Source organism: Trachypithecus francoisi, unplaced genomic scaffold, assembly GCF_009764315.1.
Source record: "Trachypithecus francoisi isolate TF-2019V2 unplaced genomic scaffold, Tfra_2.0 Lachesis_group10, whole genome shotgun sequence".
Taxonomy (NCBI): Eukaryota; Metazoa; Chordata; class Mammalia; order Primates; family Cercopithecidae; genus Trachypithecus; species Trachypithecus francoisi.
In genome coordinates this window covers 21,011,807-21,026,150 of record NW_022681455.1, presented here as the reverse complement: position 1 = coordinate 21,026,150, position 14,344 = coordinate 21,011,807, and the positions used below count along the sequence as shown (strand labels likewise).

The following is a 14,344-nucleotide window of genomic DNA, read 5'->3' as shown; positions in this document are numbered from 1 at the left end:
AAGAATCTGGAGTTTGGAGAATTTCAAGTAGTTCAGGAAGACTGAATACTGGAGTGTGAAGTGGGGAGTGACAAAATGAAGAAGAACATAGGGACTAGAAAAATAAACAGTTAAAAACAGACAATAGGCCAAATACGTACCTGGAAAGTTACTGTGCAGAGACCTAATGAATCCTAATCTAACAGAGTTTGACAGACCTTGAAATACTAATGTTTTAAAGGAATGTGTCTAGCCAAAAGCCCCGCATAAACACACACACAAAACCAGCATTCTTCAGCCAGGCACAGTGGCTCATGCCTGTATTCCCAACACTCTGGAAGGCTGAGGCAAGTGGATTGCCTAAGTTCAGGAGTTCGAGACTAGCCTGGGCAACACACTGAAACTCTGCCTCTACTAAAGTAGAAAAAATTATCCAGGCATGGCGGTATGCACTTGTAATCCCAGCTGCTCGGGAGGCTGAGATAGGAGAATCGCTTGAACCCAGAGGCGGAGGTTGTAGTGAGCCGAGATCACGCTACTGCACTCCAGCCTAGGCAACAGAGGGAGACTCCATCTCAAAAAACAAAAAACAAGAAAAAAACACTGCATTTTTCAGGAGAAAGCATGATTAGCCAGCAAACTCCAAATATTATTGTCCAATTTGCAAAGCAATCTGTCCCATGATGATAGTTTAGCATAGTCCCGCTAAACTGTCAAATTATATAACTTATTCATTCATTCATTCAGTAAATAAATATGCATTAAATCCCTACTGTGTATAATTTTCTACTTACTGGGGACAGAGTGGTAAATAACAAAATCAAAAAGGCCCTGCTCTCATGGAGTATATATGCCAGTGAGGAGAGACAATTAAAATACAAATAAATGACCATTTACATATTTCAATGCCAATTAAAGTTACAGAGGAAAACAAGGCAACTAAAAAAAAGAGAAGGAATGTTAGAACGTTTGAGGTTTTAAATAGGATCATCAGGAGTTGTGGGAAAGTATTACAATGTTTGAATGAAGGGGAAAGAAGAACTGAGGCAGGGGAAAGCAAACAGCCTTGCATTTATAATTTGGCTCAGGCTGGACAGACAGAATGAATATGTGAGGTACTCAGTCAAGTGACAACTATACTTCTCACTGTTAAATTCTGCTTAAATTACTACTTTCTGAGCTTGATAAGTTTGGGTTTCTGAATCTTCAATGCTGAAGGCCAGATGCTGGTCCACCACAAATTCACCAAGTCACTGAATGCCACTCCATGGGGCTTTTTGGGAAAAACCAAATGACTTTGGTCAACCTTCTCTAGTCTTTGACAGCAGTGTGGAGGATAAACCAGAAACTGGTGAGACTACAGAAAAGAGGGCTAGTGGCAACACAACTGCCACTGTTCTGGAGGAAGTAAAGGCATTGGATTCAGAGAAACAGGCAGATGGTGGACAAGGAAGCTGTTCACCAGTTCTCAATGAGAAGGAGCATGAAGAAAGAACAGAACGGAAGGAAAACAATTTCAAATAAAAGGGAAGGAGGATGAAGTACAAAGGGGCAGAACAGCTTAAATCTGTGAGGAATGAGATGTGGTTGTATGGGTAATTAGCTGCTCCCTGTGATTTAAGAAACAGAAGGTCTTCATCTCATCAAATTTTCAGGAAATGTTTCTTTTTCTGATGGACTCATAATTTAAAGAATGCAAAAATTCAATAAATGCTTATGAAACAAATGAGTATACCAAGAGGTATAATCAAGGACTTTAAATCAAGGTGTGGAAATTAAAAGAGTACTTAATATTCTGTCATGATGCTTCTTTTAAGTTTAAAGCTCAGAAGAATTATATTTTAAAATACGCATCTCAAATAGTGAATAATCAAAGTGTGGTTAGTATCTTGGGCAACATTTACTATACCTTTACTAAAAAAAAAAACAGTCGAATATGACAAGTGTCTTAATCACTCCACAAAATAAAGTGCTAATTTTTTTAAAAGATTTTAAATAAGGCCATAGCTGGGAAATGAAATTCATGTTTATTACCAAAAATGGAAATAATATTAAAGTTATAAAACCCTGCTGCAAATATAAGTGCAGTTTACATACAGGAAACATTTCAGAAGAAACTGCATTCGAGCACATTTTGTAATTTTTCTTTCCCAAGAAAATGTTCGGCTACTTTTCTATGTCACATGTCCAAGAAAAAAAATTAAATTCATGAAATATACTGAATATTTTATGAGTAAGTTCGAGAGATGCTTACCCAGTATTGATGGAAATGATTTCTATCAGTGGATTCTTCCTAATCTTCGGCAAATCCAATCGTGCTCCCCCCAGCCGCCTTCCATTATCCTTTTTCTGACCCAGCAGTCTCACAGAGTGACCTTCAAACCAAGCACATAAATATACATTAGCAAGAGTCACACACTTCACTGTAACTTAATGCTTTCAACAAACGTGTTCATTTAACTTCTTTTTGGGAGCAGGGGAAACAACATAAAGGAGTGAAGCGTGATCATTTAAACTTAAGAAATACTGTCAAAAGGGAAAACAGTGGCCGTCAAAAGGGAAAACAGTGGCCGAGAGCCGTGGCTCACACCTGTAATCCCAGCACTTTGGGAGGCCAAGGTGGGTGGATCACCTGAGGTCAGGAGTTTGAGACCAGCCTGACCAACATGGTGAAACTCCATCTCTACTAAAAATACAAAAATTAGCCAGGTGTTGTGGCGGGTGCCTGTAATCCCAGCTACTTGGGAGGCTGAGGCATGAGAATAGCTTGAGCCCGGGAGGTGGAGTTTGCAGTGAGCCGAGATGGCACCACTGCACTCCAGCCTAGGTTACAGAGTGAGACTCCGTCTCAAAAAAAACAAAACAAAACAAAAAACGAAAAAACAGCTGTATTCAAGGCCTATTTGCTCTGCTTATATTGGAACAGATGAGAAACAGAATACCCTCAAAATATCATTTCTACAGTTATAAATACTCTCTAGCATAGGCCATATACGTACGTGCAGCAGGAAGGGTTGGCTTGGGCACTGGGCCTGCCTGCCACTACATCACAGAAAAAATGAGTAATAATAATAATAAGACAAAAGCAATCCCAAGTAACTGCTCAAAGCAAACAACAAATCAAAGAAGTAAATAATCGAAAAGCTGAGATAAAATTGCACTTTAGGGCTGGATTTTTTAAACAAACAAACATTTTAAACTTATTTTTACACAATGCCACAAAAGGAAATCAGATCACTACTAAGAGCTATTAAAATGTCTGTAATTTTTAAACTTTGATATAATTTCACACTTGTAGAAAAAGTGGAAGAACACAAAATACAAAAAAATCCCATACCCTTCAGATTCAATTATTATTTTACCATATTTATTTGTCATTTGTTCTTTCTATATGGACATATTATATTTTGGGTTTTTTTGTTTGTTTGGTTGGTTGGTTTTTTGGGTTTTTTTTAGTTTTGTTTTGTTTGTTTTAAGAGACAGGGTCTCGCTATATTGCCTAGGCTGATTTCAAACTCCTGGGCTTAAGCAGTCCTCCTGTCTCAGCCTCCCAAAGTGCTGGGATTACAGGCATGAGTCACTTCACCCGGCCTAGACCTATTATTTTTATAACTTTACTGAGGTATATCCTATAGCCTATAAAATTCACACACTATGAGAGTAAGAGTCTATGATTGTCAATACATTTGTAAAGTTTTGGCCAGGCGTGGTGGCTCACACCTGTAATCCTGGCACTTTGTGAGGCCAAGGCAGGCAGACCAGCCCAGCCAACATGGTGAAACCTCGTCTCTACTAAAAATACCAAAATTAGCTGGGTGTGGTGACATGCACCTGTAAGCCCAGCTACTCAAGAGAGTGAGGCAAGAGAATCACTTGAACCTGGGTGACAGAGGTTGCAATAAGCCAAGATCACGCCACTGCACTCCAGCCTGGGCGACAGACTCCGTCTCAAAGAAAAAAAGTTTTCTAATCATCACAATAACTCAATTTTAGAAATATGATGTAAATGTTCTAAAACTGAATGGAACAACTGAATGGAACATCACCCCAAAATAAGAATTTTGGGGGGTGATGTAAATGTTCTAAAATTGAGCTTATTAGAGTCTATCTCTATTCCCATACCAAATAGAGGGAATTTTGTTAATCCACTGACCAGCTGATTGACATTTGAATTGTTTCCAATTAACAGCTACCATAAAAATGCTTCTGTGAACATTCGCATGCAAGTTTTTATACAGACATATGTTCTATTTCTCTTGGATATATTCCTAGGAGTAGAACTGCTGGATCATGTGGTAAATTTATATTTAACATTTTAAGAAACAACAGCTTACAAAGGCAGTCATACCATTTTATATTCCCACCAGCAATGTATGAGGTTTTGAGTTTCTTCATATCCTTGCCAATACTTAGTACTACAACTTCTTCTGATAACAGCCATTCTAATGGGTGTATAGTGGTATGTGACTGTGGTTTGAATATGCATTTCCATAGTGAGGAATGATGTTGAGTACCTTTTCATGTGATTATCAGCCAAATGTATTTCTTATTCAGTAGAATGTTATGATAATCAATTTTATATGTCAACTTGACTGTGCCACAGGGTACCCAGATATTTTGATATTATTCTGAATGTCTCTGTGAGGGTGTTTCTAGATAAGATACCATTTGAATTGGCAGACTAGGTAAAGCAAATTGCCTTCCCAGTGTGGATGAGCCTCATCCAATTAAATAAAGGTCTCAATTAAAAAAAAAAAAAAAGGCTAAGAGTGAGCTCCTCCTGACTGACTGTATGAGCTAGAACACAGGTCCATTTCAGCCTTTAGACTCACACTGAAATATTGTCTCTTCTTGGGTCTCAAGTGTGCCAGCCTGTGGACTGTAACTTAACACCATTGGCTCTCCTGTTTCTTAGGCCTTTGAACTCAGACTGGAATTACATACACAACAGCTCTCTGAGGTTTCCAGCTTGCTGAAAGCAGATCTTGGAACTTCTCAACCTCCACAGTTGCATGTGCCAATTCCTTACACTACATCTCTTTCTATATATACACCCATTGGTCCCAACTAATACAAATGTCTACTCCAGTATTTTGCCAGTATTTTAATTAGAGTATTTGTCTTACTGAGTTGTAAGAATTATTTACACATTATGGTTACAAGACCTTTATCAGATATATGATTTATAAATATTTTCTCTCAGTCTGTGGCTTATATTTTCACGTTCACGATGGTGTGTCTTGAAAAGTAAATGTTTTTTCCATTTAATGAAGTTCAATGTATCCAATTTTTTCTTTTATGGCTCATGCTTTTGGTGTCACATCTGAGAACTCTTTAGCTATATTAAGGGACAGAGATTTATCATGTGTTTTCTTCTACATGTTTTATTGTTTCTGTCTTATATTTATGTCTAGAATTCACTTTATTTTTATGTACAGTGAAGGCCTAAGCTCTTTTTTTTAATATGGATATTCAATTGTCCTGATGCTATTTCTTTTCCTTCTTCCTCTTTTGTGCTATTGGCACACATATTAACATATATAGTGGTATACAGTAGCACCACTTATCTGTGGCTTTGCTTTCCACGGATTCAGTTACCCACAGTACAGTATAAGAAGATATTTTGAGACAGGGAGAGAGAGACCCCACATTCTCATAACTTTTATTATAGTGTATTGTAATAATTATCCTATTTTCTTACTATTGTTGTCAATCTCTTACTGTGCCTAGTTTCTGAATGAAACTTTATCATAGGTATGGATGTATGTATAGGAAAAAACATGGGACACACAGGGTTTTGTACTCTCCATAGTTTCAGGCATCCACTGGGGATCTTGGAATGTATCTCTCATGGTTAAGGGAAGACTCATGTAAAGCTAAAATGCGGTGCTATAATTATTGTTTGTTACATAATTATATGTTTTTTTCTGTTTTGTTTTCTATGAGACAGGGTCTCACTCTGTCACCCAGGCCAGAGTGCAGTGGCACAATCATGGCTCACTGCAGCCTGGACTTCCTGGGCTCAAGCGATCCTTCCATCTCAGCCTCCTGAGGAGCTGAGACTACAGGTGTGCACCATGACGTCCATTACTTTTTAAATTTTTTTAATAGAGATGAGGTCTTGCCATGTTGTCCAAGCTGGTCTCAAACTCCTGGGATTAGGTGATACTCCCACCTTGGCCTCCCAAAGTACTAGAATTAAAAGTATGAGTCACTGCACCTGGCCTATGTATTTTTTTAATAATAAAAACGTGAAAAATATGTTTACTCATATAAATACCATTTCTAGCATGCTTCACTGCTCCTTGGAATCCAAGTTATTATTCAGTGCCTCTTCTTTGCTGCCTGACAAACTTTCAATATTTCTTACAAAGTCCATTCCAGTTTCTGCTGCATGTGCAGAAGAAACAACTTCTGGTTAACTTAAGGTATGTGGAGAGTTTCACAAGCCTCATAGCACTAGCTCAGCTCCCAGAATTCCCTGCTAAAACCCTGGCTAGTCCGTCTGTCCATTGCTTGCACCAAACAGGTCAGTAACTTCAATCAAGTAGAGCTGCAGACCTTCCCTACTGCTTGCCATCAAAATCTCCGCCGTATCTGACAGTTCTCCAAATCCACTGCGCTGTCTCAGGAGCAGCCAGAAAGCTGCTGGCTTTCATGGCCTGTTTTGCCCTAGTTGCAACCTTGTCCACTGAGCAGAGGAGGGAAAATGGAGCCGCCTCAGCATAAATACCAAGACTTACACTGTTTTTATCCGAAGTTCAGTTTTTTCATGAATAAACACTTCTCAGTTTGTTGAATGCTTTTAGTTGATTTCCAGAGTACTGACATGATTTGCTTTTGACTGCTTGTGCCACTTTAGCATTGTTTTTGAGAAGAAGGTTTGTTGACCTCCTCATGCCATCGTGACAGAAGCATATCAAATGCAACTTTTAAGAAGCAATCATTAAAATAACTTCAAATACATAATTAGTACAGCTCTAAGATTCTAAGTACTTACATACATGTTTCATTGCCTGTCATTTGAGAAAGCTTTATTGCTTAAATATCTCCAGTACAACTTTTTACAACCAAAAGTAATAAAACCATCAGTCATAGCCTTTTTGCACTACTCACCTTAATAAGAAACATTTAGTACTTTATTTGTTCTGAAAATTTATGCTCCAACATAGAAACAAGCTAAAGTCAAGCAAGCATTTGGCATGTTGGATTCCACAGATTTTCAAGATAAGTTAAATTCTCCAATCAAAAGCCCAGTTAATGAAGAGGTGTGCAAGACTGGCATGCTACCATAATAGTTCTCCAAGAGATGCCAAGAGTTCAATAACGACTATGCAAAGCCATGCTATTTTCATACTTGCATGAGACAAATTTCATTATATCCTGCTGAGATTCCAGTAATATGCAGCCTGTACTAATAACATTTGATAAATTATTCATCTGCACTATCTACATGCAAATAAAGGAAAGTATCTCTGCCTGATGATATAATGAGTTATTTTCCAATCCAATGATTCATTAAAGAGCAGCAGACCTAACAATAGTCTGGTTTTTTAAAATTGAAAACTATAGCACACTAAAGACAAAGTAGGAAATAACATAACAGTCACTTGTTATATCTGGCCAAAGATGAAAGGAGGGAATTTCAACCATAAAACAATTCTTTGTTTAAAAATGGAGTAGCAGAACAAAACTTTTATTTGTAATACACCCTTTCATTTAGAAATCCTCTTTCAAACAGAACTGCTGTTTCAAATTAATTCCTTAAGTCCATAAACCATATAGTAAATATAAATACTGTGAATCCTTACCTATTTTATGCACAGTTATCAATACTGTTGCCATCTAAAACAAACTAAAACTTGCCAGAATAAAGAATAAAACTGAAAAAGCAAGTCTTTGGAAAGAAAAGGAGAGAGAACAAGGACTCAGGATCAGAGAAACATGCTGAAAGATTTGAGATGTGAAAGGTAAAAGGCAAATTTTTGGAGCGAATTTGTCCGGAAAATGAGCACGCTATACTTACGAAAGGACCATGAGGCAAAGACCACAATTACACATTCACACATTCCTTCTTTATTTGATCCTTTCTCATTAGCCACTGAGGCCTAGCACTGTCACAGAAAAAGAATGGCTGCTCACTGAGCACTGGTTTATTTTGTGATTACTGTGAATCAGCCTTTTGGCTTGAATGAAGGGAAAGAGAAAAGAAGGAAGGCAAACCAGTATAGAAAAGAAAAAGGGAGTGAGTTTTTACATTGTTTCAATCCCATGTAATAAGAAATTAAAGAAGGAAATAGTAATAGGAACAGATGGGGAGATGACGCTCAGTGTGACAAGATCAACTGATAATGACATGAGGCCACCGAGGAGATGGTGATAAATATGTAAAGTGACTAAAAGAGATATGCAACTTTAATAAAAAGATGAGAAAGGAAGACTGGCATATATTTAGAATGAGACATACTCAAAAACGTTGTATTTCTGAGATCTTTTATCTTTTCCATTTTAAATGTAAGTTCACATTTCACCTCCTCTAAATAATGGTCAAATATGTCTCGGTGGGTTTATTAACCCTCTTTAATAAACATCTCTCTGAGCTGTTACTTACAAGTGTCAGACACAATTCAATCCTGTTAAAACCAAATTCAATTTTAAGCCCTGAGGTTTTCAGCAGTTATTCATAAATCAGCTACAAAATCTGATTCCACGCTGGTTTTTACATTTGATCTAATCCATTAAAGAATGTTACTAAACCATTTTACCAACTAAAATTATTATACGTTGTAAAAATTTGAACCAAAAAGCTAGCTTTTGATACAATTCACTGTTGTGTACACATTTCTGAATTCATAATAGTGAAATATTTATGAGAAGAGAAACCAAGACATTGTATATTATTTGTACAGTAATTGCTACACTAGTTGAATCGATGTTCAACGCTGTCTATCGATCTTCAAGAACAAATATGTTTTCTAAATCCCATGGTGCTACCTGCATTGAATGGTGTTAGAACCGAGGGAAAACATCCCACCCACGTATACTAGAAAGCCCGGCCTGTCAGCATATCAGGAAGCCAATCATAATGGTCATTTACAAATAGAAAAGAACCAACTCCCCAAACATAAAGACATATATTAATTGAGTGATAGAAACATAACTAGCTACAAAATATATCTATGAACTAAATTATGCTCCTACATACAAACCAATCTTCTCTGTTTGGTTCTCATGTTCTAAAGTGGGTTGCACATACTAGCTTTAGAATATCATTCATATTACAGAAATACCAATGATCTGGCAACTTGGTCGCCTATTGTTTATTTTTTCCCTTTATTTTTTTCTAAAGGCTCTATAAACAGCCTGACTTTTCGTCAATATTTCATTCACTCCATCTAATTTTAAAGGCCATTCACTGTTTTCTTAATATATGACCACCCACCTCCACTACCACCAGAGAGAACTCATGCCAAGACTTGTTAGTTTTATTTTTTATCTCTTGATGACTGGTCTCAGCTCGCACAAATTTGGTTCTATTAAGTACACACAGAAAAGACTTGTTTGAACTCTAGCTCTGGGTCGGCCTGCTGGAAATATTCCTAGTGAAGCAATCCACCACGATGATGGGGACAGACAGCAGAAGGCTGGCAGAATATTCAAGCAAAAAAGTTTTTTAAAAAATGAATAAACGGGCCGGGTGCAGCAGCTCACACCTGTAATCCCAGCACTTTGTGAGGGTGAGGCAGGAGGATCATGAGGTCAGGAGAACGACACCATCCTGGCTAACAGGGTGAAATCCTGTCTCTACTAAAAATACAAAAAATTAGCCGGGCGTGGTGGCGGGTACCTGTAGTTCCAGCTACTCGGGAGGCTGAGGCAGGAGAATGGTGTGAACGTAGGAGGTGGAGCTTACAGTGAGCGAGATCATGCCACTGCACTCCAGCCTGGGTGACAGAGCGAGACTCTGTTTTTAAAAAAAAAGTGTACTATACATATCAATTCTCACTAAAATTTGATCACATCAATTTGAATTTTATTTAAGAATATTAGATAAAAGTGCCCAATTTAATCTGTTTTTCTACAAAATGTTCATAGTGACCATTTAAAGTGTCCTTAATAGGCATTTTAACTACTCAATTACAAAGAACAACAAAAGTGTAGTCTAACCTTTTCTCTACTCCATTCAATATCATTCCTCATATACAGGTACTTCTTAGAAGAAAAAAAGGTAGGTATTCATGCTAAAGTGTGACACTCCTTTGAAACACTTCATCTTAAAAGAAGAAAATAATATAAAACACAAAAATTGGGTTAAATGGAAGAAGCAGCTTTGTCACAAGTCTAGATTGGAAAACTTTACACAAAATGGTAGAATTAACTAAAAAACACAGAATCGTTACAACTCAAGCTCTAATTCTTTGCTACTGAGATTAAATAATTCCCTTTTTCAGCAAGTATGAAGAGTTTGTTAATGAGAGCAATAACACCTAGAAAAAGATATTAAAATGAGAAAAGAATAAGAAGAGACTGTCCAAAAAGACAAAACTAAAAGTATAAATCAGAGTATACGTAAAGAGAGCCCACTGAGGTATTGATGTTACCAAGGTGCATTTCCAGAGTTTAACAAAGCATGAAGATTCCAACACCTTACCTGGTGGACTGGGGAGGACGCTAAGGTAAGATCACAGTACACAGTTTAAATCCCTAGAAATCTGAGAATTGTTTAATATCAAAACTCCTGTTTTAAAAAAAGTACCTACTCTATAATCTTAATAATATAAAATTTATTTATGGACAAGAATTACAGAAGGGAACATGGAAAGATGAAAACATTTATTGGAATGGAATGTTCTTAGGCAATTTTTTTATTCCATTTGCACATTATCAATGGTATAATAAATAATTAAGTTACAATAAACAAAGGATACGTATAACAAAGTAATCTGCATAAGCAAAATGTCCTTTTACTCTAATGGAGATACCTTCTGGGGAAATTACAGTAAGTATTTAATTTTATGTTTTAATTACTATATCTTTTGCAAGCAGATGTCTTTTATGACAGTGGGAATAGATTTACATGGTGTCAATTCATTTTTTCTGAATCCAAATCAAGAGTGCATCAAAACAGTTAAAAGTCAAAGCAGTCCCATGTCAATAACTCAACGTTAATATTGACCCTTAGTAGAACTCCTTAGATCATTAGCTGTCTTGCTACAACATACTCTCCTGAATTCTAAATTTATTAAATGGCTCCAAGCCTTTGATATTTACAGCAATAAAGCTATGAGCACTTCTGTTTCTGTATGTAAAGCATCTACAGCAACAATACAGAACATAATGATTTCTCATGCTCAAACCTGCATTCCCAAGGATACTGTAGCCAGTGATGAAAGCAAAGCAGACCTTACAAAAGACGGCACTCAAGCTGCTGGAAAATGAGAACAATAAAACGTACAAGACATAAGGAACTTGTAAGTCACAGTTAATTTTAAAATTGAAGCTCAGAGTCCTACTGAATTAGACCATTTTATGCATTGCTATAATACCTGAGGCTGCGTAATTTATAAAGAAAAGAGGTTTAATTGGCTCACAATTCTGCAGGCTGTACCAGAAGCATGGTAACAGCAATATGCTCAGCTTCTAGTGAGGCCTCAGGAAGCCTCCAATCATGGCAGAAGGCAAAGGGGGTGCCCACCTGTCGGGGAGAGTAGGAACAAGAAAAGATGCGAAGGGGAGAGATAACACACACTTGTAAACAACCACCTCATGTGAGAATCCCCTATGGGCCAGTACAGCACCAAGCCATTCGCGAGGGAACCGCCCCCATGACCCAAACACCTCCCACCAGGCTCCAGTTCCAACAGCAAGGATCACAATTCAAAATGAGATTTAGAAGGGACAAACATCCAAACGATGTTGTACTCACTTTCAATCACAAATGAAAATGTCAAGTCTCCTCCTGCTAATTCAACTCAAGCCACCATAAAGTGTGACCGAAGAGATGGGAAGCAGTAAAGGCTGGGGAATTTTTCCGTCTATGTATTTTAAAAAATGCCTGTCTGACCTTGTTGACCTTCATTTCACTTCCAATCAAGAACTGAATAATCTTGTACTGTGGGCAGCATAAAGACGATCTAAATGAGAGGAGGCCCCTGGAGCTCACTTTGCTTTAAATTCACTCTCTTAGTCCTCAACCCCTTGAGATAAGTGTTATCATTGCCTTTCTATAGAAATGGCAAGAGTGAAGTAAGTTTAAAAGAAAGAGGATGTACATTTCATATTGTAAGTCACTGTATTAATGTACATGCACAACTGAAACAAAAGTTCCATAATACCATAGATGAGCTTAGAAAACGAAGCAAGTATGAAATATTACTCTTTAATATTTAAATACAACATTAAAAAAACCCCAAAATACACCCCTTACCAAAACAAAACAAAACAATCTTCTGTATCTTAAGTCACTACTTTGACTTCTGCCTTAAAGGGACTTAAGGTGTCAAGGAAGGCAGACTGTTGAACAAATAAGAGGAAGGACGTGTCAGAGGTGATTTGACAGATGTTTCTAAGTATAGAGAGACACCACAACAAGGGAGTGGTCAACTATCCCAGGGAAAATCAGGAAAGACTTCAGGGAGAGGCCACACTGAAGTCTGGGAGGCAGAGCAAGCAGGATACAAATTATATACATGATTATATCTATTTCACAGTACCTTTCCCTAGAATTCCTGTTTTTGACTGATTTTCCACTTCTTAAAACCAATCTAGTTAAAAGCTATCACTTTAACTGGATTTCACTAAAAAGATTTATTAAGACTTGGCAGGAAGGGGCCCCATGGTGAAAGACCATGTCTTCAAAAATGAAAATGCTCCTAAAAATAATTTATGAAGTAGAAATTCTGTGGGCTTGAGATTCTTAGTTCTAGTCAAAAGACTAATCAAACATTCTCTTAAAATTTAATTTTAAAAAACGACACTGTTGGGCATGGACTGTCAAAGACTGAAAGTCATAAACATTAAAATACCTCTGATTACAGCTGCAAAACTTATGTGAATACAAGATTTAAGGCATATCCTTAAAAAAAATCCCAGGGTTTTTTGTTTTTTTTTTTTTTTTTTTTTTTTGACCTATTTGACAGTAAAAATTCTATATATGAAGTATGTTTTATATTAAAACTTTCAAAACTTATTCTTACAACACACAAGAATTTTCTCCATAGAATCTTTTCATTTGTTTTTTATTGGTTGGCTTTTTTATCAGTTGCTTACAGTTAGGGAAATACGTTCACTCACTCTTTTCCCAATTTAAGCACCTTTACAGCATGGTATGAATAAAACAGTCTACACAGAATTTTCTTTAAAAAAATTAAGCTAGCCGGGCGCGGTGGCTCAAGCCTGCAATCCCAGCACTTTGGGAGGCCGAGACGGGTGGATCACGAGGTCAGGAGATCGAGACCATCCTGGCTAACACGGTGAAACCCCGTCTCTACTAAAAATACAAAAAACTAGCCGGGCGAGGTGGCGGGCGCCTGTAGTCCCAGCTACTCAGGAGGCTGAGGCAGGAGAATGGCGTGAACCCGGGAGGCGGAGCTTGCAGTGAGCTGAGATCCGGCCACTGCACTCCAGCCCGGGCGACAGAGCAAGACTCCGTCTCCAAAAAAAAAAAAAAAAATTAAGCTATCTTTATGAACTCCTTACAAAAGAATGTTTTATGTTGGCACAAAATAAAACAGAAAAGAAAAAGAGTGAGAAAAGATCAAAGAGGAAACAAGACACATGAAGTAACAAAATATATAAGAGAGGATCTAAAGGGAACTGCAAAAAAAGTGAGCAGTGATCTTAAACAACAGGCATCAGAAAAGAAAATAATAGATGGGCCTCACTTTCTCATTTCCGTCTGTTCAATATCAACAGCTTCACAGAATAGAAAGGAGGGTATGTGCAACAAGGGGACTAGGTTTCAAATTATAGTACACTGCTGTCTGGCTGCATAATCAGTAATGCCAGGCTTCCCATGGAGTAGAAATGAATTAATGTATATGAAAAGGGTAAGCCACAAAGAGCTAGACAGAAGTTAATTACAGTTACTACCATAATTAAACAACTGTACTCCTATCAAAACATACAGTGCTAATGACGTTTCTCAAAAGCAAGATGGTAAGGGAGTTTTCAAAACTTTCAAACACTAAGTTAAAGTCAGATCCCATTTCTTTTAAAAGCTCTGGAGGTCTAGGAAATAGGTCACAAATAATTGCATTGATAATGATGATCAAGGCTGAGCGTGGTGGCTCACACCTGTAATCCCAGCACTTTGGGACAAAGCGGAGGAGATCACGTGAGGCGAGGAGTGAGAGACCAACCTGGC

At 37.5% G+C, this 14,344-nt stretch overlaps 1 protein-coding gene across 3 annotated transcripts in view; it reads right to left on the bottom strand.

The window, feature by feature from the left end:
* Positions 1–14,344, bottom strand: part of CDKAL1 (CDK5 regulatory subunit associated protein 1 like 1) — a 723,350-nt gene that overhangs the window by 462,936 nt on the left and 246,070 nt on the right. For all 3 annotated transcript variants that reach the window (XM_033216358.1, XM_033216361.1, XM_033216360.1), the window contains one exon: positions 2,234–2,354. In XM_033216358.1, coding sequence (XP_033072249.1) covers positions 2,234–2,354 — 121 coding nt within the window. The remainder of the gene's footprint in view (positions 1–2,233; positions 2,355–14,344) is intronic.